Source organism: Salmo salar, chromosome 20 (genome assembly GCF_965601325.2).
Source record: "Salmo salar chromosome 20, fSalSal1, whole genome shotgun sequence".
NCBI classification, from domain to species: Eukaryota; Metazoa; Chordata; class Actinopteri; order Salmoniformes; family Salmonidae; genus Salmo; species Salmo salar.
In genome coordinates, this window is record NC_138310.1 from 17,675,608 (window position 1) to 17,698,996 (window position 23,389).

General features: G+C 43.5%; 1 protein-coding gene across 2 annotated transcripts in view; it reads left to right on the plus strand.

The window, feature by feature from the left end:
- The first annotated feature begins 2,952 nt into the window (after nt 1–2,952).
- Nucleotides 2,953–23,389, plus strand: part of LOC106579992 (neurogenic locus notch homolog protein 1) — a 45,410-nt gene continuing 24,973 nt past the window's right edge. For both annotated transcript variants that reach the window (XM_014160491.3, XM_014160493.3), the window contains exons 1-4: nt 2,953–3,219; nt 7,007–7,088; nt 19,047–19,309; nt 19,540–19,878. In XM_014160491.3, the coding sequence (XP_014015966.1) occupies nt 3,162–3,219; nt 7,007–7,088; nt 19,047–19,309; nt 19,540–19,878 (742 nt within the window). In that variant the 5' untranslated portion in view covers nt 2,953–3,161. The remainder of the gene's footprint in view (nt 3,220–7,006; nt 7,089–19,046; nt 19,310–19,539; nt 19,879–23,389) is intronic.

A 23,389-nucleotide genomic window follows, 5' to 3' on the forward strand; every position in this document is an offset into this window, starting at 1 on the left:
GGAATATTATGGTCCTGCATCTGTAATAGCTACTGGAATGGAGGCCATTGAAATGGCCCATGTCAACACAATGAGAAGGAAGGCAACACAAATTCTGTTAACACTCAGCCTTGGAATGTGACACAATACAAATGTAAATTTGTATCACATTGGAGATAAAGCCATAACCGATTATATAATTTGCATTGCTTTTATCTATGTTTTTCTGTAAAAGTTATAAAAACAGGTTGTTATTTCTGTTTTTTTGTCACCATCGCCACCTCCTCAACCACTTTACCTTCTCTTCATCATATTCTCCCACAACCCTTCACTCCTTTACCATTCTCTCCATTATCTCCTCTTCCAACCCTTCTCTCCATTCTCAGGCCCCAGGGCCACAAAGTTTGCTTCAGTCTTCCTCCCATGCCACACTCCAGGTTGATGTTCTACACGTACCAGCCTAAGAAACCAAAGTCACCATAAAACTACTAAAACATTCTCATTTAGGGCCTTCTTGATTTTTACCCATGATATTTAGGCATTGCAAAGCCCATATCCGTAACAAAGGATTTAAACATATATATATACTGCTCAAAAAAATAAAGGGAACACTTAAACAACACATCCTAGATCTGAATGAAAGAAATAATCTTATTAAATACTTTTTTCTTTACATAGTTGAATGTGCTGACAACAAAATCACACAAAAATAATCAATGGAAATCCAATTTATCAACCCATGGAGGTCTGGATTTGGAGTCACACTCAAAATTAAAGTGGAAAACCACACTACAGGCTGATCCAACTTTGACGTAATGTCCTTAAAACAAGTCAAAATGAGGCTCAGTAGTGTGTGTGGCCTCCACGTGCCTGTATGACCTCCCTACAACGCCTGGGCATGCTGCTGATGAGGTGGCAGATGGTCTCCTGAGGGATCTCCTCCCAGACCTGGACTAAAGCATCCGCCAACTCCTGGACAGTCTGTGGTGCAACGTGGCGTTGGTGGATGGAGCGAGACATGATGTCCCAGATGTGCTCAATTGGATTCAGGTCTGGGGAACGGGCGGGCCAGTCCATAGCATCAATGCCTTCCTCTTGCAGGAACTGCTGACACACTCCAGCCACATGAGGTCTAGCATTGTCTTGCATTAGGAGGAACCCAGGGCCAACCGCACCAGCATATGGTCTCACAAGGGGTCTGAGGATCTCATCTCGGTACCTAATGGCAGTCAGGCTACCTCTGGCGAGCACATGGAGGGCTGTGCGGCCCCCCAAAGAAATGCCACCCCACACCATGACTGACCCACTGCCAAACTGGTCATGCTGGAGGATGTTGCAGGCAGCAGAACGTTCTCCACGGCGTCTCCAGACTCTGTCACGTCTGTCACATGTGCTCAGTGTGAACCTGCTTTCATCTGTGAAGAGCACAGGTTGCCAGTGGCGAATTTGCCAATCTTGGTGTTCTCTGGAAAATGCCAAACGTCCTGCACAGTATTGGGCTGTAAGCACAACCCCCACCTGTGGACGTCGGGCCCTCATACCACCCTCATGGAGTCTGTTTCTGACCGTTTGAGCAGACACATGCACATTTGTGGCCTGCTGGAGGTCATTTTGCAGGGCTCTGGCAGTGCTCCTCCTGCTCCTCCTTGCACAAAGGCGGAGGTAGTTGTCCTGCTGCTGGGTTGTTGCCCTCCTACGGCCTCCTCCACATCTCCTGATGTACTGGCCTGTCTCCTGGTAGCGCCTCCATGCTCTGGACACTACGTTGACAGACACAGCAAACCTTCTTGCCACAGCTCGCATTGATGTGCCATCCTGGATGAGCTGCACTACCTGAGCCACTTGTGTGGGTTGTAGACTCCGTCTCATGCTACCACTAGAGTGAAAGCACCGCCAGCATTCAAAAGTGACCAAAACATCAGCCAGGAAGCATAGGAACTGAGAAGTGGTCTGTGGTCCCCACCTGCAGAACCACTCCTTTATTGGGGGTGTCTTGCTAATTGCCTATAATTTCCACCTGTTGTCTATTCCATTTGCACAACAGCATGTGAAATTTATTGTCAATCAGTGTTGCTTCCTAAGTGGACAGTTTGATTTCACAGAAGTGTGATTGACTTGGAGTTACATTGTGTTATTTAAGTGTTCCCTTTATTTTTTTGAGCAGTGTATATATATATATATAAATCATTTTTATAGAGGACAACGTGCCATTGGATGGAATAAATTTGAAATCTGTGTTTTCTGATTAAGCACAACCAGAATGTATTTATCTGTTTCAGGCCTACTGTCAGCGTTTACTTACCAGCTATGGAGGATTAGATCTTTTATCATGGCTCACATGCTAGATAACATATTTTAATCATGCATACCTCTGTGAAAAACAAAAACAACACACAGAATGATTTTGTCTGTATGTTGAGTATGTGAAAATGATAGTAACCAGAGAACACCTTCACTTGGACTGCTTAAAGATAAGATCGCTTTTACATTTGTATTTTAGTGATGTGAAAGCCACACTGTAAAATGAGCATACAATCAAAGCGTGGGCCACCAACAAAAATATAAACAATGTAGAAATATGTCCTTAATTTGGTTATAAATTGGTTATGACATAAGACATACATAACACAAACTACATATTCTTCCAAACTAAGGGTTAACTGTTTTAACCTGGTTTAATTGAGGATTCATTCTGTTATATTTATGTTTTTCTTAATTGAAATTAGCCTAGATTTACTGGAAATTCGACATACTGTCGCTTTAAAGTATCTGTTTTGTCAGTGTTTGCTAAATCTACCAACAGGAAACGCCTGGGATATATATATATATTTTTAAAGGTGCTACTTTGATAGTTTTACAGGGTGGGCGTATTTTCCCACTGCTCCTCAGAACATTTCTAGATTAAATAAAATAATGAATAGCTGTCGTGGGCGAAGTAGACCTAGTGGCGCGGAACCATAACGCCCCTAGATGTGGTAACGGGAATTGAGTCATTTACAACTCCGAAGCTGGAGTGAAAACATCGCATGTACGAAGTTCAGAGACACGCCGCAAACGTTTACTTTTTTGGATCTATGAAATGATGAATTGGAAGTTTTTTTAACTGTCGAAGAGGAAAATTAACAGGATCTATGATAACTCCAATTGGAATTATACATCAATTTTAAATCAGAAAAGAAGGAATGCATCATTTCTTTGTGAAACTAACTTTCCTGTTGTCGCTTATTGCTCTAACACGAGGTAAGTGCAACAATAATATTCAACCGTGTTTTGTTCGATACACAGTGGATAAAAAAATCATAAAATAAGTGAAACTTTACATTTATTATGTAGATGTTTTCCATTAATTCACTCATATAAAATCGTATTAGTGCACAGTAAATGCTGATGTGCAGGGAAGAACAAATGGGAAGTGACATTGATTGTAGAACGATCTCAGAATGTTGCACTTGTTGCATTCGAACTTCAAAAGCCTTTTTTCAAAGGCAGTTTATTTTTGAGAGTATTACTTAAAATTGCGTTTTAAGATGTGACAGTTCAGAACTTTTTTATTCCAGCATCAGTTTTCTTTTTTTGCAATATGCTCCTGAGACCTGATTTTTATATATATATATATACAGTTGAAGTTGGAAGTTTACATACACCTTAGCCAAAAACATTGAAACTCCGTTTTTCACAATTCCTGACATATAATCCTAGTAAAAATTCCCTGTCTTAGGTCAGTTAGGATCACCACTTTATTTTAAGAATGTCAGAATGATAGAAGAGGGAATGATTTATTTCAGCTTTTATTTCTTTCATCACATTCTCAGTGGGTCAGAAGTTTACATACACTCAATTAGTATTTGGTAGCATTGCCTTTAATTGTTTAACTTGGGTCAAACGTTTCGGGTAGCCTTCCACAAGCTTCCCACAATAAATTGGGTGAATTCTGTCCGATTCCTCCTGACAGAGCTGGTGCAACTGAGTCAGGTTTGTAGGCCTCCTTGCTCGCACACACTTTTTGACTTCTGCCCACAAATTTTCTATAGGAATGAGGTCAGGACTTTGTGATGGCCACTCCAATACCTTGACTTTGTTAAGCCATTTTGCCACAACTTTGGAAGTATGCTTGGGGTCATTGTCCATTTGGAAGACCCATTTTGCGACCAAGCTTTAACTTCCTGACTGATGTCTTGAGATGTTGCTTCAATATATCCACATCATTTCCCCCCCTCATGATGCCATCTATTTTGTGAAGTGCACCTGTCCCTCCTGCAGCAAAGCACCCCCACAACATGATTCTGCCACCCTCGTGCTTTACGGTTGGGATGGTGTTCTTCGGCTTGCAAGCTTCCCCCTTTTTCCTCCAAACATAACAATGATCATTATGGCCAAACAGTTTTATTTTTGTTTCATCAGACCAGAGGACATTTCTCCAAAAAGTACGATCTTTGTCCCCATGTGCAGTTGCAAACCGTAGTCTGGCTTTTTTATGTCGGGTTTTGGAGCAGTGGCTTCTTCCTTGCTGAGCGGACTTTCAGGTTATGTAGATATAGGACTCGTTTTACTGTGGATATAGATACTTTTGTACCTGTTTCCTCCAGCATCTTCACAAGGTCCTTTCCTGTTGTTCTGGGATTGATTTGCACTTTTCACACCAAAGTACGTTAATCTCTGTTTAAAGGCACAGTCAATTTAGTGTATGTAAACTTCTGACCCACTGGAATTGTGATTAAGTGAAATAATTTGTTTGTAAACAATTGTTGGAAAAATTACTTGTCATGCACAAAGTAGATGTCCTAACCGACTTGCAATATCTATAGTTTATTAACAAGAAATTTGTGGAGTGGTTGAAAAACGAGTTTTAATGACTCCAACCTAAGTGTATGTAAACTTTCGACTTCAACTGTATATATATATATATATATATATATATATAAATATATATATATTATATATATATATATATATATATATATATATATATATATCTATCAGTACCAGTCAAAAGTTTGGACACGCCTACTCATTCAAGGGTTTTTCTTAATTTTTACTATTTTCTACATTGTAGAATAATAGTGAAGACATCAAAACTAAACTATGAAATAACACATATGGAATCATGTAGTAACTAGAAAAGTGTTAAACAAATCAAAATATATTTTATATTTGAGATTCTTCTAAGTAGCCACCCTTTGCCTTGATGACAGCTTTGCACACTCCTGGCATTCTCTCAACTAGCTTCAGGAGGTAGTCACCTGGAATGCATTTCAATTGACAATTGTGCCTTGTTAAAAGTTAATTTGTGGAATTTCTTTCCTTCTTAATGCGTTTGAGCTAATCAGTTGTGTTGTGACAAGGGAGGGGTGGTATACAGATCATAGCCCTATTTGGTAAAAGACCAAGGCCATATTATAGCAAGAACAGCTCAAATAAGCAAAGAGAAATTACAGTCCGTCATTACTTTAAGACATGAAGGTCAGTCAATCCTGAACATTTCGAGAACTTTGAAAGTTTCTTCAAGTGCATTTGCAAAAACCATCAAGTGCTATGATGAAACTGGCTCTCATGAGGACCGCCACAAGAAAGGAAGACCCAGAGTTACCTCTGCTGCAGGGAATACCTTCATTAGAGTTAACTGCACCTCAGATTGCAGCCCTGATAAATGCTTTAAGTTCAAGTAACAGACACATCTCAACATCAGCTGTTCAGAGGAGACTGCATGAATCAGACCTTCATGGTTGAATTGCTGCAAAAAAAACACTACTAAAGGACACCAATAAGAAGAAGAGACTTGCTTGGGCTAAGAAACACGAGCAATGGACATTAGACCGGTGGAAATCTGTCCTTTGGTCTGATGAGTCCAAATTTGAGATTTTTGGTTCTAACCGCCGTGTCTTGTGAACGCAGAGTAGGTGAATGATGATCTCCGCATGTGTGGTTCCCACCATGAAGCATGGAGGAGGAGGTGTGATGGTGTGGGGGTGCTTTTGCTGGTGACACTGTCAGTGATTTATTTAGAATTCAAGGCAAGGATGTCCTCTCAAGGGGACAACAGGACGCAATAAAGTGGCTTGTATGGCCTTAGGTTCGGACCAAGATCTGATGTCCACTAGAGGACAAAAATGATGGATCTCAGGAGGATATGTAACTTTGTGGGTGACCCCACCAAATTGACATAGAAATGTAAGTTATAGATCTGCCATTCTCATTGAAAGCAAGTCTAAGAAGCGGTAGATCTATGTGCGCTATTTCTATGCTTACAGTTCTTAAGTTTCGTTTTTGCGTTATACTTTTGGTTTTGTACACCAGCTTTTAACAGCTGAAAATAAAATATTTTTGGTTATTGAAATATATTTCACAGCGCTTTAGATGGTGCAATGATTTTCTACACTATACATTCTTGTTTTGTCACATAAACTGAAATTAGGCAAACAATTAGAATTTTTGCAACCAGGAAATGGTTGAGCGATTTCTGCATATTGCACCTTCACATTTATTTAGTATTTACAGATAACCAGGCAGGACATTGTATTGTCATCATAGGATCCTGGATAGCACTAACCGTTGTGTTCCCGGCTCACAGATGTGGCTTGCGCCATTCGCTGTGCGTTTGCAAGAAAGTTCACTGTTCAGCCTATAACTTCACAGGAATATGAAAACTCAAGTCTTAACCATTGAGGCAGGTTTGAGTCGAGTTACACAGAACCATTTTGCAGCGCTATGTTACTCCCCAAATATTGTACATTCTTTGGGACAGCTGCAAAGGGAAGAATGCGCCTACCAGTGAGTCAAGTCCCATTCACCACAAACTGCACTTCAAGGTGGCAGTAGTCACACCTAGTCCATACAATCATCATCATGAAGGATATTTCTGTTGTTTAATACTCAAGCATTTGGATGTTATTTTGTTCACGTCTTGTTGCTTTTCCAAAACCATCCATTGATGACTGTATATCAAAATCTTCTCCTCAGTTGTGAAAAGAATCAAGAGGTTGTGTGTGTGTGTGTGTGTTTGTGTTGTATTGACTCATTCTGTTTGCAGGTCTAAGATGCTCTATGTCCACCGAGTCGTGTTTGAACCTGGGGAGGTGTGAGGTCACGGCTGATGGAAATGGAGAGTGCAAGTAAGTTTCAAATCCCTTTTATTTTACATGAGGTAAATATGCACAGCAAACACCTGCATGAAACACATATTATACATTCCAGAGAGCTTTTAGTAAATGACATATCCAAGAACATGAAGTTGTTTAATTTTATCATGTCGAGTTGAGGCCTAGCTTGGGCCTCTGAAGGCATTTTCAGTTGTCTAAGAGAGTAGCACATGTCTATTCTTGGAAGACAAATACAACCTAGGCCTGGGCCAGCGAATGAATGAGATGTGTGGGTTTTGAAGAGGACTGTACCAGGGGGGTCGCTGTGTCTGTGTGTCTCGCAGCCTGCTCAGCCCAGCCCACTGCTACTGAATGCAGGCTCCCTCTCCCCTCTCTCCAGCAGAACTCTCTGTTGGAGACACTCACTCTTAGTCCTAAATCTTGTTTCTCTTTTCTTTCACGGAGCGACAGCTGGGCTTTGCCAGAAGCTCGGCGGCCATTGTTCTCCAGTCAGATTAATTCTGTGTGACTAATCTGGGTGATGCTTCCCAGTGAGTTCTGGCTGCAGTCCCTGTCCTACCCTACTCCCCCCTGTCCTTCCCCCCGCTCCCCCTGCTCAAGGGTTTTGTCCCCCTGTTGATTGTTGAATGGGCTTTCTCTCTCTGAGAGATTTTCATCTGAAGGACAGATGGAAGTAGAGCGTAATTAGACTGGATGGTTTCAGAATTGTGAACAGATACATAAAGAGACTGTAAATTAGTAAACAAGTTGTAGTGCATATCTGAGGTTGTTGTTGTTCTCCATTTTTAAAGTGAAATGAGCAGGTCAATACAAAGTGTTCAGTAGATCTTCTACATCAACGACACGTAGAACTTCTATTGTCCCCTGACCCCTCTTACCCCCTGTTGCACAAAGGCTACCTGAACATTGGCTCTGTTTCCAGCCTGTTATCAGAGTGCCATTGTTGCCTTACTGAGCTGCAGTGGAGTGGGATGAAACTGGGCTGGCGCAGAGGCTCAATCAGGGCAGGTCGGCTCTTGGCTCCTGCAAGCCCAGGCAGCCATTTTGGCTCTGGGCCACATCTTAATTGTGTCTGGCAGTGTTTCGCCCCCCTTGTTGGGCCACAAAGCCATCATTGTGCCTGCCACTGTCCTCAGACTCTCCTAATTAAACATGGAGATTGTGATTAGTGGCCTGCTAGACTGGAGCACCACATTTTTTGGAGAGGGCTGATATTTTTTTTTTACTACGCCTTCCTTCCTTTTGTGTATCTTTTACTATGCCTTCATTTTTTGTATTATCCCACGGTAACAAGAGTTGACAATCCCACGTGTCTAGAATGTACAGGCAGAGGTCAGCGGTTGTGTTGTGTCTTCGCTAGTGTTCAACGCTGGAAATGTTTGTTTATGGGTATACAGTATGTTTGGACAAACTTTAAACACTGCTGTGATGTGGAAAATGATGACTAAAATGGGAACATTCAGCAGAGCAAGCTAAGTGCACCCTATCAGATTAATCCAATTCTAATACCGTGGCCTAATGTCAACAACGCTGCTAGTTTCTTTCCTCAATCTTCCACTGAATCGTCAAGCGTTTCTCACCATGTAGGCTAAACTGGCTTGCTTTGTCTTTTCAAAATGAAAGAATTGTGTGGCAGGTCGTACTGAATTGTTGACAACGTAAGTTAATGCCTGGAGGACTAACCACATCCAGGTGGGCTAATTGACATGGTCCCTTCAGTCTTTTCAGGTTATAAGTTAGGCGTAATGAAGACCCATGAACCCATAAGATACAGTAGACCCAAGGCCTCATATTGGAGGTTTGATGAGAGAGAGAGAGAGAGAGAGAGAGAGAGAGAGAGAGAGAGAGAGAGAGAGAGAGAGAGAGAGAGAGAGAGAGAGAGAGAGAGAGAGAGAGAGAGAGAGAGAGAGAGAGAGAGAGAGAGAGAGAGAGAGAGAGAGAGAGAGAGAGAGAGAGAGAGAGAGAGAGAGAGAGAGAGAGAGAGAGAGAGAGAGAGAGAGAGAGAGAGAGAGAGAGAGAGAGAGAGAGAGAGAGAGAGAGAGAGAGAGAGAGAGAGAGAGAGAGAGAGAGAGAGAGAGAGAGAGAGAGAGAGAGAGAGAGAGAGAGAGAGAGGTCTGCCTACGGACTCTAACTCTCAAGAGAAGACAGGCTATGTGCACACCGCCACAAAATGAGGTGGAAACTGAGCTGCACTTCCTAACCTGCTACCAAATGTATGACCATATTAGAGACACATATTTTCTTTAGATTACACAGACCCACAAAATATTCTAGAACACATGCAATTTTGAGAAACTCCCATATCTATTGGGTGAAATACCACAGTGTGACATCACAGCAGCAAGATTTGTGACCTGTTGCAACAAGAAAAGGGCAACGAGTGAAGAACAAACATCAATGTAAATACAAGCATATTTATGTTTATTTTCCCTTTTGTACTTTAAGTATTTGCACATCGTTACAACACTGTATATAGCCATATTAAGACATTTAAAATGTCTCTATTCCTTTGGAACTTTTGTGAGTGTAATGTTTACTGTTTATTTTTGATTGATTATTTCACTTTTGTTTAATATCTATTTCACGTGCTTTGGCAATGTAAAAATATGTTTCCCTTGCCAATAAATCCCTTTGAATTGAGAGAGAGAAAGAGAGAGAGCGGAAGAGAGCAGGTTGGTGAGGTCTGGTGGCATCTGTCTGTGTTGCAGCCTGTCTGAATAATATAGGCTACGTTATATGTTTGATGGTCTCCATGAAATTCCTTCCCTGAGCATACAGGAAGTGTATTTCCACGGCCATGTTCCCATTTCTGACAGGATTTCGACCTTCCTTCACCTCAATTAAAACAATGCGGCTCTGAAGTCAAGACAAGTGGTATTCCCAGGTAATGTGCCATCCAATGCTTCCGTTTTATATATACTGAACAAAAATATAAACACAACATGTAAAGTGTTGGTGCCATGTTTCATGAGCTGAAATAAAAGATCCCAGAAATGTTCCATACGCACAAAAAGCTTATTTCTCTGAACTTTTGTGCACATATTTGTTTACAACCCTGTTAGTGAGCATTTCTCATTTGCCAAGATCATCCATCTACCTGACAGGTGTGGCATAACAAGAAGCTGATTAAACATGATCATTACACAGGTGTGGGACAACATTCCACAGGGCACAATCAACAGCCTGATCAACTCTATGTGAAGGACATGGTCGTCACACCAGATACTGACTGGTTTTCTGATCCACGCCCCTACCTTTTTTTAAGGTATCTGTGACCAACAGATGCATATCTGTATTCCCAGTTATGTGAAATGCATAGATTAGTGCCTAATTCATTTATTTCAATTGACAGATTTTCTTATATGAACTGTAACTCAGTAAAATCGTTGAAATTGTTGCATATTGCGGTTATATTTTTGTTCTGTGTAGTACTGTAGGATGCCTACTTTACATTCCATGCCATGAATACCGAGGTCTTCCCTCATATCTGGACTGGTGAATGAGAGCCACTAGGATCAGGGCAGGCCAGGGTAGTTTATCTGAAGGAGGCCTCTCATCTAGTAAGCTGACATGACAGTAACAGAAAGCAGTGCAGTGTAGGGCCAATAAGAACCCAAGAGAGAGATATGATCCACACTCTAGGATGGCTAGAATCAAGGGGCTTAGCTTCAGAGCCTCAGCCAGGGAGATGAGAGATGCACTGTCTGGAGAGGGCTGCCGTGCCCAGGGTTCACATACTGTGCCTCAGTCGGCAGGAAAATAGAAGAGACTCCTCAAAATATCTGTCTTTTTTTGGGACCGGCAATTGATATAGTGAGTCACGTGACCTCTTCTGCTTCAGAGGAGGGCTTAGTCCCCCACTGGAGAAGGGAGATTTGGAGGTGATATGGTATGGATGAGACTGAGCCAGGGTATTCTGAGCAATATTGCTCTGTCTGTCACTCATCAACCTGTCCTGTACTTAGATTGTGTCCAAAATGTGGCCCTATTCCCTATGTAGTGCATACACTTTGCCTGATGAGAAGTCTTTGATGTGATGATGCATGCTGAGTTGAGGCCTCAGTATTTGGGGAGTCACACCTTAGCATAGATGTCCCCTGTGCTGCCTGTCTGAGCCTGCTTGCCTGGAGAAATAAGTCTTCTGCAGTAACAGACAGTCTCCCCTCCTTCAGAAAGACATAAATAGCCCAGTTAGCGCCTGAGGCGAAGGTTTCCATGACAGGTTCTAATCTGCAGGCACTGTATTCAAAGAGCTGGAACTGATATAACCTCGGATAATCATTCTCTCAAGTGTTTGTCCAGGCTTTAATGAATTCCCCTTTGGATAGCTAGCTAGATGGCCTAGCTACGTGTGTGTTAAAACTCTCTGACTGAAGTCAAATAAGAAGCAGGCCCATTCATTCCCTGGCATGTGTGGTGTGGTGGTGACTGACTACAGTGTAAATCAAATTTGTCACATGCGCCGGATACAATGACATTCTCACTTACAAGCGCTTAATCAACACTGCAGTTAAAGAAATAGTGAAGAAAATATTTCTAAAAAGTAACACAAGCAAATTGCATAACAATTACGAGGCTATATACAGGGGGTACCGGTACAGAGTGAATGTGCGAGGTAATTTGTAAAGTGACTGCACAGATAATAAACAGCAAGTAGCAGCAGTGTGTGTGGGGGGGTGGGGTGGGGCGGTAGTCCGGCTGGCCATTTGGTTAATTGTTCAGCAGTCTTATGGCTTGGGGGTAGAAGATGTTAAGGAGCCTTCTGGTCCTAGACTTGGCGCTACGATACCGCTTGCCATGCGGTAACAGAGAGGACAGTCTGGAGTCTTTGACAGTTTTTTGGGCCTTCCTTTGACACCGCTTATTATATAGGTCCTGGATGGCAGGAAGCTTGGCCCCAGTGATGTACTGAGCTGTACACACTACCCTCTGTAGAGCCTTACGGTCAGATGCCGAGCAGTTGCCATACCAGGCGGTGATGCAACCGGTCAGAATGCTCTCGATGGTGCAAATGTAGAACTTTTTGAGGATCTGGGGATCCATGCAAAATCTTTTCAGCCTCCTGAGGGGGAAAAGGTGTTGTTGTGCCCTCTTCACAACTGTCTTGGTGTGTTTGGACCATGATAGTTTGTTGGTGATGTGGACACCAAGGAACTTGAAACTCATGAATGAAAGCCAGCCCTTGTCCTGGCCAGAGATGCTTCAATGCAACCTCTGTTTGCTACGAGGCAGATGAATCCCTGCGTTTTAGTCCACCACTCCACCCCCCACTCCCATCCTTTCATTCAGACGCAGGAAACAGCCTCGAAGGACCGGGGGAAGAAAAGGTGCTGTATTGTATGTGATCATATCATCACACAGGGCCCTGGGCTTTCATGGGCCGCCGGGCCCGGGTCGGCTTCCCTTTGGCACAAACCTCAGTGGAGAGAAGGAGGGGCTGAACTGAGCCGCTGACTGTTCTGACTTCTGACTGATTGAAGCGACTTGACGTTGGGGAACTTCAACGCTGGATTAGAGATATTTGAGTCTGAGGGGTGACGCATAACAAAGAAAAATCACATACATTTTGATCACCGGCTAATATGACTGACATCGAGGCCATCTGTGTGTGTGCACGTGTGCGTGTGTGCAGGAGGCAGGAGAGAAAACAATAATAGAGGAGCATTTCCTCATTTGATGAATTTGAACCCGACCACCTGTCTGTCTGTGGATCATAACCGAACAACTGAAAGGGACTTGCATTACCCACAAGGCAGCACACTCCATAATACCCGTGATTACTTGTGGTTTTCCCATTCAACTCCAAACAGAAGACTGCCTCACAGCGGCAGGTGTTCTATGGACTTTCACACACACAAATTCACACAGGATACTCTTCACAAAGAAAACACAAAACATAAGTTAATGGCTTTCTTCTGGATGGAGTGATAAGGAGGTCCTTTAAAAACGTTTTTTTAAATGGTCTGAAATGATGTCTAAACTAAAGCCTATATCATCTGTTTAAATCACCTAAACTTCATAAAATGTTCTCATAGGTAGACCTCAACCAAACACAACACTGAGCTCTGTACAGTAACTCCTTCGTCAGGGTCTGCTTCCGTCACACACCTTCAGCCACATTTAATCACTTAGGAGGTTCCCAGTCTCTTAAAGCAGCAGGCTAGGCAGTAGCAACACCACCACCAGTCATTGGGAGAAGGCAGCATGAGTCAGAAATCCCCCAGGCAGTCTCCTTCCCTGTTCCTGTCTCGCCTTAACTCCCTTGCACCTCCTATCTCCCTTCTGCCTCTCCCTGCATCCCGTGCCTCTCCTCCTTCCCCTTGCTCTCTCTTGTGTTGTGTCCCTGGGGGAGCAGTTCCTTTCCCATGGGCTCTGTCAGTAATAGGGCCAAATAAACAGGCCTCTAATGAACATTACCAGATGTGGTCTGGGAAGCTACGATTAGAGAGAGAGAGGGACTGATGCACATCACCACAGCAAGCCCTGTGGGAGTGCTTTCAAACAGATCAGACAAGACTAAAGGATACTTAGCAGAGGCACAGACACCAAACAGACAGGAAATGAGAGTGGAGAAAAACAAGGCAGGGGGAAAAAGTGTTCCTAGAACAGTTTGACTCCAGGCTGGAGGCAGTTTAGAGAGAGGTGGAGAAGACATGTAATAGAGAGACGGACTGTGAAAAACCAAAAACTTTTAATTAGCTCCAGGCTCAAAATGGTCAATTTGTCACCCTCTCGATACCGCGTTGAAGAGGTTAAATTCTCAAAATGATTCATGGTGTTGTGGTGAACATTTAATTGGAACAGTCAAGTGTTCTTTTTGTCTGAAAGCGCAGAGAGACCAACCTGAACATCCCCCGTCTGCAGTTAATCATCTGCTGAGTTGTGCGATTCAACATTCCCCGAATCGTCAGGAAATGAATAGAAAAGGACGGCTGATGTTCAGCGGTCAGATGCGATAGGACGGCCACCGGGTGCTAACTCCAGTTAGTCAGCGCTGTGTGTTTGACCCTTTTAGAGAAACTACACTACAATACTGTAGGTGAATGGTGAACATAGGCTGCATGGCTGTCGTAGGCTGTATTGAAGAGTGGAGCCTGTATGTCTCTGTGAGTGTGTGTGTGTGGTGTGTGTGTGTCTATATATGCGTGTGTGGGTTCATGTGTACGCCTGCGTGCCTGTGTGTCTTCAAAGCACAGTGCCTTTCTGTGCATGGTGACCTCCGAGAGTGGCAGATTGGCCCAACATTGGAGAAACCCCCAGAGTGGTGTCTGCTCCCGAGGTCAGGTGTCATGACAACATCTGCTCTCCGCCTGGGCTGATCCTCAGCCACCCGCTCGCTGCACACTGCAGCACAGACGCACACAAACACACACAGACCCTTTGCCATGGGCTACTGGTGGCCAGGAAGAAAAGCAATCTCAGCAGGACAATGGAGGCTACTGGGGCAGGCAGGGACGGACGACAGTCACAGGATAACAACAACAGTATCAGCCTGATTACAGAGGTTCCCCTGTTATACAACATCACTCCGGGCCTGCCGTACACCTGATATTTGAACAGCTTCTGATTCTTCTCCTCTTTTCAGCTGTTCTTTATTTAACTTTCTAGCAGATAGTTTACCTGCTGCCAAGATTAGCATACTCTGGATGACGTGGCCAGGAGTCTGTTGTAGCAGCTGCCTTTCACTGTTTGTTTTGAACGGTTCAAATGAAAGACTGCATAAGAGTAGCTGTGTGTCTTTTGTTTTTTCCTTTTATAGTCTGTGTGCCGTTTAAGACGGTTAGCCGTGTGTGTCCTGTAAAGCGTATTTTGTGCTGACGGCCTATTCGTCGACCTCTCGCCAAGTTAAAGAGCAAACGGTTAGCATTCTTGGCTAGCGCGTGCTGAGGTTGACTCTGTTCAAACGCCAGGGCCAGAGTGTGTTTGAGCAGCGGGGCCACGTGGACCGAGGCAGAGGAGTGGGTGCTTTATGTATTTGTCTTTGAGGCCCCAGTGTGAGACATTGGGCTGTTTGTGATGAACAGGCAGTTCTGGGCCTGGTTTAAAAAGCTGGTGTGAGTTTTTGCAGAGCCCTGTAAAGTGAGGCTGCCAAGAGCCTCCATTGAGGACTGTGGTTCAGGGATAGGGACAGGAGACTGGGGGGGGGGGGGGGGGGGGTTAGAGTAAACACCAACATTCCTTCCAAACCAGCAACCTCCTCTGTTAACTGGCTTCCCACTAACTCTTCATCCCCACCCCCTCCTCCAAAACCAGTTCAATTTCCTTTCTTTCGGACAGCTTAAGTTTGTCTCTCTCTGCATCGTTTAAGTGTGTTTGGGTTGACCAGTGAAAAGTAACACCCAGGCCCAGACTTTGAGGTTTTTGGAGCCAAGGCCCAGTCGAGAGAGAGTCATAAATCCTAATATGGTGGCTTACAAAAGCAGACAACCCTATGGACGCCATGAAAAGAGAGAGTGGGGGGTAAACAATTGGCGGGAACGAGAGCGAAAGAAGGTATATTGAGGAGGGGGGAGTAAAAGGATGGTTAGCCGTACGAAGGCTCCATAAGGAGGAAGTGAAAAGAAGACCGAACGAAGGACCAAAAAGAGAGAGGGAGAGAGACCAGGGATGAGCCAGATAGAGAGAGAGAGGCCAGGGATGAGCCAGATGGAGAGAGAGAGAGAGAGGCCAGGGATGAGCCCGATGGAGAGAGAGAGAGGAGATGAGAGGAAAAACTTGTTTGTGGACAGAGGGAAGAAGGAACAGAGAGGAGAAGGTTTACCAGCTGAATGCACACTCTCAGCTTGGAGGCTCCCGGCCTGGCCTGCCTGTGGTTAGATCTGAATGGGGAGGAGAAACAATGGAGCCACTCATCCTACCCCCTCCACTGCTCCAGGGCTGAAGGGTGGGGGGTGGGGGGGCATTCAGACGCCTGAAGCCCAGGCCCCAGCTATTCTCCTGGGGATGGAGGGATGAAGAGGGACATGGAGGGCACAGAAATGGGGGGATGGAGGGAGCGCTGGCCAGGCAGCAGCTGCCGTCCCCTCATTTACATGCGCACCTGCTCTGTCGCTGCAGCCTTTTGGGAACGATGGCTCAGAGTGTGACGCATGCCCCGCCTCACGACCCCAGCAACCAGGCTCCTGCTATGTCTGCACTGTGGCCCTCTCTGGGAGACCTGGGTTGGCTTATAGACCCCCACTATTTCAGAACTGCATTGCTATGAATGCTAGCTGGCAGAATGCTTCTTCATCTCTGTCATAATTTAAAAAAGATAGCGAATTATCTGAACAATTAAAGGGCTTGTAGTGAAACTCTGGAGAACAAGGATGAACTGAGCATGTGTTCTTCTCACCACAGGAAAATACATTTGATCATGTTTAGATTTATAATAGTCCTCAAATAGCATATGGCAATGTTAGGACTTTGGTAAATGGCCTTTTCTCTTCCTTCGCACTCTATATCTCTCTAGAAAAAAACATCCTGACAAGCATGCTCCCTGTAACCCAAGACGGATGACTCTAGTATTTCCCAGTGATTGGAAACCAGAGGTAGCCTAGCCTAGCATTAAAGCAGCGTGACATGCCATCAGGCCCTTCATGTTTGTGTAGCTAGTGCCCAGCCTAGCATGTGATGTTTTCTTTCCCTGGCCACCCTAATCCCGTGAGAGAGAGACCCTGTCTAAACACACGTCTGTCCCCACAGGGGGCCTCTGCTTGGCCCCGGGCCCCCAGCCCTGCTCACACACCCAACGGCCCCTGGGAATGTTTGGGGAGGTGATTTAGTTAGCCCCCTTAGGGCTAATAGTAATAGACTTATCGACAACTATGTGACAGTACTTTGGAGTGACAGAACTTTTAACGGTATTTAAAGGTTGCTGAGACATTGTTACATTATGGAATCCCCCAGAATGAGACACAGTAGCTATAATCAACAACTATTAACGATGTAAATGAGTATAATATTAGTTGCAACTGGAGAACAAAAAAACAACAGCCTCAAATGGAAAGGAATCAGCTTTTTGGGGACTCTGTATTGCCTTTCATGGGAATTTCCTTCATTTTTCAGCTTCAGACCAATCCCTACTTCTCACTTAAAACAAAGATAAATGAACACAAAAACAAGTGTTCATTTATCTTTGTTTTGCCTTGGGGGGAATTGACAATGAATTAGCGAAAGTTTCACTAGGAGGATAACTGATACCAAAAGTGTCCTTGTGGCTCTAGAGTTTGCTATCTCTCTATATCCCTTGTCTCTGGCTGTCAGAGAGCGAGAGAGAGAAAGACTCTATACAGTCGAAGAATACAGGGCATTGAGGTGGAGGAACACTGCTTTGAACTCTCCATAATGTTAGCTCTGAGTTCAAAGACGGGCATAGACACTGCCTTGTCCTTTGAATGAATGAGCGCTGAAAAAAAGGAGTGGAGTGGAGCATATTTCTTGCTAAGAGCCGTTGATGGGGGCCATGGGGCTACCTTTGTCAAAAATGAGACCGGATTATGTACAAAAATCCAGTCAGCTCGTCAGAGTCCAGCTCAATGTTGTTGTGTAGTGTTGATGAATGGAGTCAGTCTATCCACAATGACCAACCCTCACCTTCCAACTATGTGGAAAACAGTACAGAAACCCCCTGGATGACAAATGGGAGCATTTGGTAGCAGTGAGGTCCTAGACTGAGAGTGGTGGGTTCTCTTTCCACTGACCCTGACCACCTCACTGATCTCACGAACCTCTGACCACCTCTCTCTTGAGAGTGTGTGTGTGTGTGTGTGTGTGTGTGGCCCTTTGTTGGGAGTTGACCTTGTGTCGCCTCGGGGGACTCTCCAAGCCCTGTCATTGTAATGGTAAATGTGTGAATCCATCCCCGCTGACCCCCGCTCTCTTTCTCCCTCTCTCCTTCTCTCGTTCCCTCTGTCCTTCTCTCGTTCCCTCTCTCCCTCTCAATTCAATTTCGATTTGAAGGGCTTTATTGGCGTAGGAAACATATGTTTACATTCCCAAAGCAAGTTAAATGGATAACAAACAAAAGTGAAATAAACAAAAGTGAAATAAACAATCAGAAAGGAACAGTAAACATTACACTCACAAAAGTTTGAAAAGAATAGACATTTCAAATGTTATATTATGGCTATGTACAGTGTTGTAACAGTGTGCAAATAGTACAAAATGGGAAATAAATAAACATACATATGGGTTGTATTTACAATGGTGTTTGTTCTTCACTGGTTGCCCGTTTTCTTGTGGCAACAGGTCACACATCTTGCTGCTGTGATGGCACACTGTGGAATTTCACTTCTCTCATTCTCTCTGGGAACCGTTTGCTGGGGGCCACTTTACAACTCTAAGAGGACCTGTGAGAAACATCACAGGGGTGGATGATGCCCCCTGTCCCACCCCCTTGCCCCCCATATCCTGCAGTCAGGGTTTTATGGCCTAAAACACGTTGTCTGAAAGGACGACAGAGACAAGGCAAATGTGCTGTTTAGCTGCATAGTTTCTCATGGCTGCGTTGGCGTGTAGTAAAAACAGTGGGCAGGACAGAGAGAGAGAACATCCTGACTGACCCCTCAGAGCATCTTTCACAGAGAGCAGGGACTAGTTAGTTACTTAGTTAGTGTCAGGCATAGCTTGTTTCCCAGGTTGCTGAAGGTTAATATTGATGAGCACACAATAGGAACATCTCAGTGGCTTCCTCTCCTTGTTTGCACTGACCTCTGAAAACAGAGGTGAAAGCAAGAAAGTGGATGCCAACTAGTAGGTATTTGCTTTCACTCTTGCTGTGTTCCCATATCTTCCATCTATTTAAAACAAGACAAAGACAGGTTGCATTGCACTGGTCACACATGCTTGACTCATGTTAACTTAATAATAAACAAAATAATGTAGTGCAGTGGCTTTTGTTCAGTCCACACCTGTTGAATACAACTTTTCCTTAACCCTTAGCGCTATTATTATTTTTCTGACTCACCCTGCCTCTCGCTCTCTTTCCAGATGTCTGGATGGATACGTGGGGAACAGGTGTCAGCACCAGGACCCCTGCACCTACTCTTCATGTAAAAATGGCGGCTCGTGTCGCATGGTGCCCCGTGGGAATTCAGTGGAATTCACATGTTTCTGCCGGCCAGGCTTCACGGACCGCCTATGTCTGACGCCCATCGACAACGCCTGTCTCAGTTTACCCTGCCGGAACGGTGGCACTTGCGACCTGGTCAACCTCAAAGAGTACAAGTGTAGATGTCCTCCTGGCTGGTCTGGTAAACACTGTCATATTTACTACTCACACTGTAGTCAGAATACTGGAGGGAATGCTGCATAGTCTAGTAGTAATAAATAACATTACTAACCGGTCTTATGTTCTTTAAAATATTCAAACTGACCATGGTTACAACTAATTGTAGCACATGGAAAGAAACAAGGTGCTATGTATGTAAGTAAAGATCAAAATCCTGATTTCATTTACAAGATGTGTGTCTGTCTCTTTCAGGTAAGCAGTGCCAGCAGGCAGACCCCTGTGCCTCTAACCCCTGTGCCAACGGCGGGCAGTGCACCCCCTTCGAGTCCCACTACATCTGCTCCTGCACCCCCTTCTTCTATGGCCAGACCTGCAAGCAGGACGTCAATGAGTGTGCCCAAAACCCCTCACCCTGCAAGAATGGAGGCGTGTGTGTGAATGAGGTGGGCACCTACCGCTGCCAGTGTCCCCAGGAGTATACGGGCAAGCACTGCGATACCCGCTACCTACCGTGCAACCCCTCCCCCTGCCACAACGGGGCCACCTGCGTCCAGAAGGGAGACACCACCTATGAATGCTCCTGTGTTCCAGGTACTGCTCTGTTAATGTTGTCCCATCTGATCCCCTATGGGCCCAAGCATACATTTACAGAGCCTTCAAAAAGTATTTATACCCCTTTTCAAAATGTTATTTTACAGCTTGAATTTAAAATGGATTAAATTGAGAGTTTTGGTCACTGGCCTAAACACAATACCCCATAATGTCAAAGTGGAATTACGTTTAATTAAAAATGAAAAGCTGACATTTTTTTAGTCAATAAGTATTCAATCCCTTTGTTATGGCAAGCCTAAATACGTTCAAGTCACATAATAAGTTGCATGGACTCACTCTGTGTGCAATAATAGTGTTTAACATGATTTTTGAATGGCTACCTCATCTCTGTACCCCACACATACACAGATTGAACCACAAAGACCAGGAAGGTTTTCCAATGCCTCACAAAGAAGGGCACCTATTGGAAGATGGATACAAATTTAAAAAAAACAGACATTGAATATTACTTTGAGCATGGTGAAGTTATGAATTACACTTTGGATGGTGTATCAATATACCCAGTCACTACAAAGATACAGGCGTCATTCCTAACACAGTTGCCGGAGAGGAAGGAAACCTCCTAGGGATTTCACCAATGGTGACTTTAAAACAGTTACAGAGTTGAATGGCTGTGATAGGAGAAAACTAAGGATGGATTGACAACATTGTAGTTACTCCACAGTACTAATGTCACGTTCGTTGTAAAGATGGGACCAAGGCGCAGTAGGAATGTGTATGCTCATCTTCTTTATTATGAAGAAAAACCAAAACAAACACTTAATCAAAACAACGACGAGAAAACAGTCCTGTGAGGCACACAGCTACACAACGGAACAACTACCCACAAAAACCCATGAAAAAAAAACACCCCTACTAAATAGGACCTTCAATTAGAGGCAACGAGGAACAGCTGCCTCCAAATAAAGGTCAACCCAATAAACTAAACATAGAAATAGAAAAACTAGAACAAACATTGAAATATACTAACATAGAACATTAATAAAAAAAAAACTAAACACATAAAACAAACACGCCCTGACCAAACTACAATAACAAACAACCCCTTTTACAAGTCAGGATGTGACAACTAACCTAAATGACAGAGTTAAAAGAAGGAAGCCTGTACAGAATCAAAAATATTCCAAAACATGCATCCTGTTTGCAACAAGGCACTTAAGCAATACTGCAAACAATGTGGCAAAACAATTTACTTTTTGTCCTGAATACAGTGTTATGTTTGGGGAAAATCCAATACAACACATTACTGAGTAGCACTCTCCATATTTTCAAGCATAGTGGTGGCTGCATCATGTTATGTGTATGCTTGTAATCGTTAAGGACTGGGGAGTTTTTCAGAATAAAAAAGAAACGGAATGGAGCTAAGCAAAATCCTAGAGGGAAACCTGGTTCAGTCTGCTTTCCACCAGACCCTGGGAGATGAATTCACCTTTCAGCAGTACAATAACCTAAAACACGGCCAAATCTACACTGGAGTTGCTTACCAAGAAGACAGTGAATGGCTGAGTGGCTGAGTTACAGTTTTGACTTAAATTTACTTCAAAATTCAAAAGGCACTTGCACATCTGAGCTGTCTTTGTTGCAGGTGCATGGTAACAGTTAAATAAGATGAGAAAAAAGAAGGAACCCACACACTGCTCTTGCTAGTATCACTGTTCTTTAATTAGCTTTACGTGTTGACCTCAAGGCCTTCGTCAGAGCTTGAGGAAGGCCTTGAGGTCGATATGTAAAGCTAATTGAAGAACAGTCATAGTTGCAAGAGCAGTGTGTGGGTTTCTTCTTTTTTCTCGACTTAAATTTACTTGTAAATCTATGGCAAGACCTGAAACTAGTTGTCTAGCGATGATCAACAACCAATTTGACAGAGCTTGAAGAATATTGAAAAGAATAATGGGCAAATGTTGCACAATCCAGGTGTGGAAAGACTTACCCAGAAAGACTCACAGCTGTAATTGCTGCCTAAGTTGCTTCTACAAAGTATTGACTCAGGGGTGTGAATACTTGTGCAAATGAGATATTTCTGTATTTAATTTTCAACATGTTTTCACATAGTCATTATGGGGTATTGTGTGTAGATGGGTGAGAAAACACATATATTTAATACATTTTGAATTCAGGTTGTAAAACAACAACATTTGGAATAGGTCAAGGATACTTTCTGGCGCTGTATATTACATTTTAGTCACTAAGCAGATGATTGTATCCAGAATTATTAACAATCAGGCCATTCAACTATGAGAAATGTTGAGTTATGTGTGATATGTTATATATTAAGTTAGGATTTGACCCTGTATGAACTTTCAAGTTGTGCAATCCATTTCCACTTAGGGGCTGCTTAAGTGTTTTGTCCACCAGTCTATCCATCTTAAGTCAAGCATCTAAAACAGCTGTGAAATTCACTAGCAGTACTGTTGTCTAGTGGCTGGTCAGGATGACTTGTGGAGGGAGCTGTGTGTGTGTGTGTGTGTGTGTGTGTGTGTGTGTGTGTGTGTGTGTGTGTGTGTGTGTAAGTGAGCTGTAGGGCGATATGGCCAAAAAAATCATATCTTTATTTTTTTTTACTTACCATCGATTCACAATATATGTTTTCTCTAAATACGCTTTGTTTTACAACTAGGTCAAGTATTATTTTATCAAAATAGTTTCACCGGCTTTTTTGCAATAATCACCGATCTGGCTTTCAAGTCTGTCTATGAAAATGCCCTTTTTGTTACAAATTTAACCAGAACCATGCTTAATGCACATTCACTAATAATGACCAACTTCTTATAATGGGTATTATAGAAGATGAACACAGGTCTCATAAACTCTCTCTCAAGCACAAGCCCACATGCTAGTGACTAGCCAGCTAATCTTTCTATTTCAAGCTTAGCCAACTTGGATCTATTTGCAAAGGTAGAACAGTTGAATTGTTAGGAACACACCCTTAAGTCCATCTCCAACTGTTTGAACAGCATGCTAGCCTGTCCACTTTGTTATGATGTTGAAATCAAGTGGCCTACCTTATTTCTCAGAATAAGAATGGGATTGCAAATTCCTTATATAATTGTGTTGTAGGCTTATTGCACATTTATAAAACACAGACTAGACAGCTAGTATAACAGTCCTTGGCTAAAATGCTGCTAGCGGTACGTGGTACCCCAATGCCGCACGCAACAAACTGAGGATCCATTTTCCAGAATCAATGTTCATTGATTATCCTGTTTTAGTAGTGTCTGCTCTGTGCGCAATTTGAAGAGTTGAAACACAAAAAGGTGTCATTAGAAGGGTTAAAGTCTCCTTTATTACAGTAAAATACTGTCCATATGACCCATTCTGTTGAACCAAACCTCAAATGCAAATAGCGAGTTGAATCCGCTTGCCAGAGAGGAAGAAGTTGTCATCTTTGTTGTTGTGAGTGGCAGGCAGAGGGGCTTGGTGTGTGTGGGTAAATAGGAAGGTGCACACAGCCTACAGTCATTGCACACAGTACAGAAGGAGCGAAGGAGAC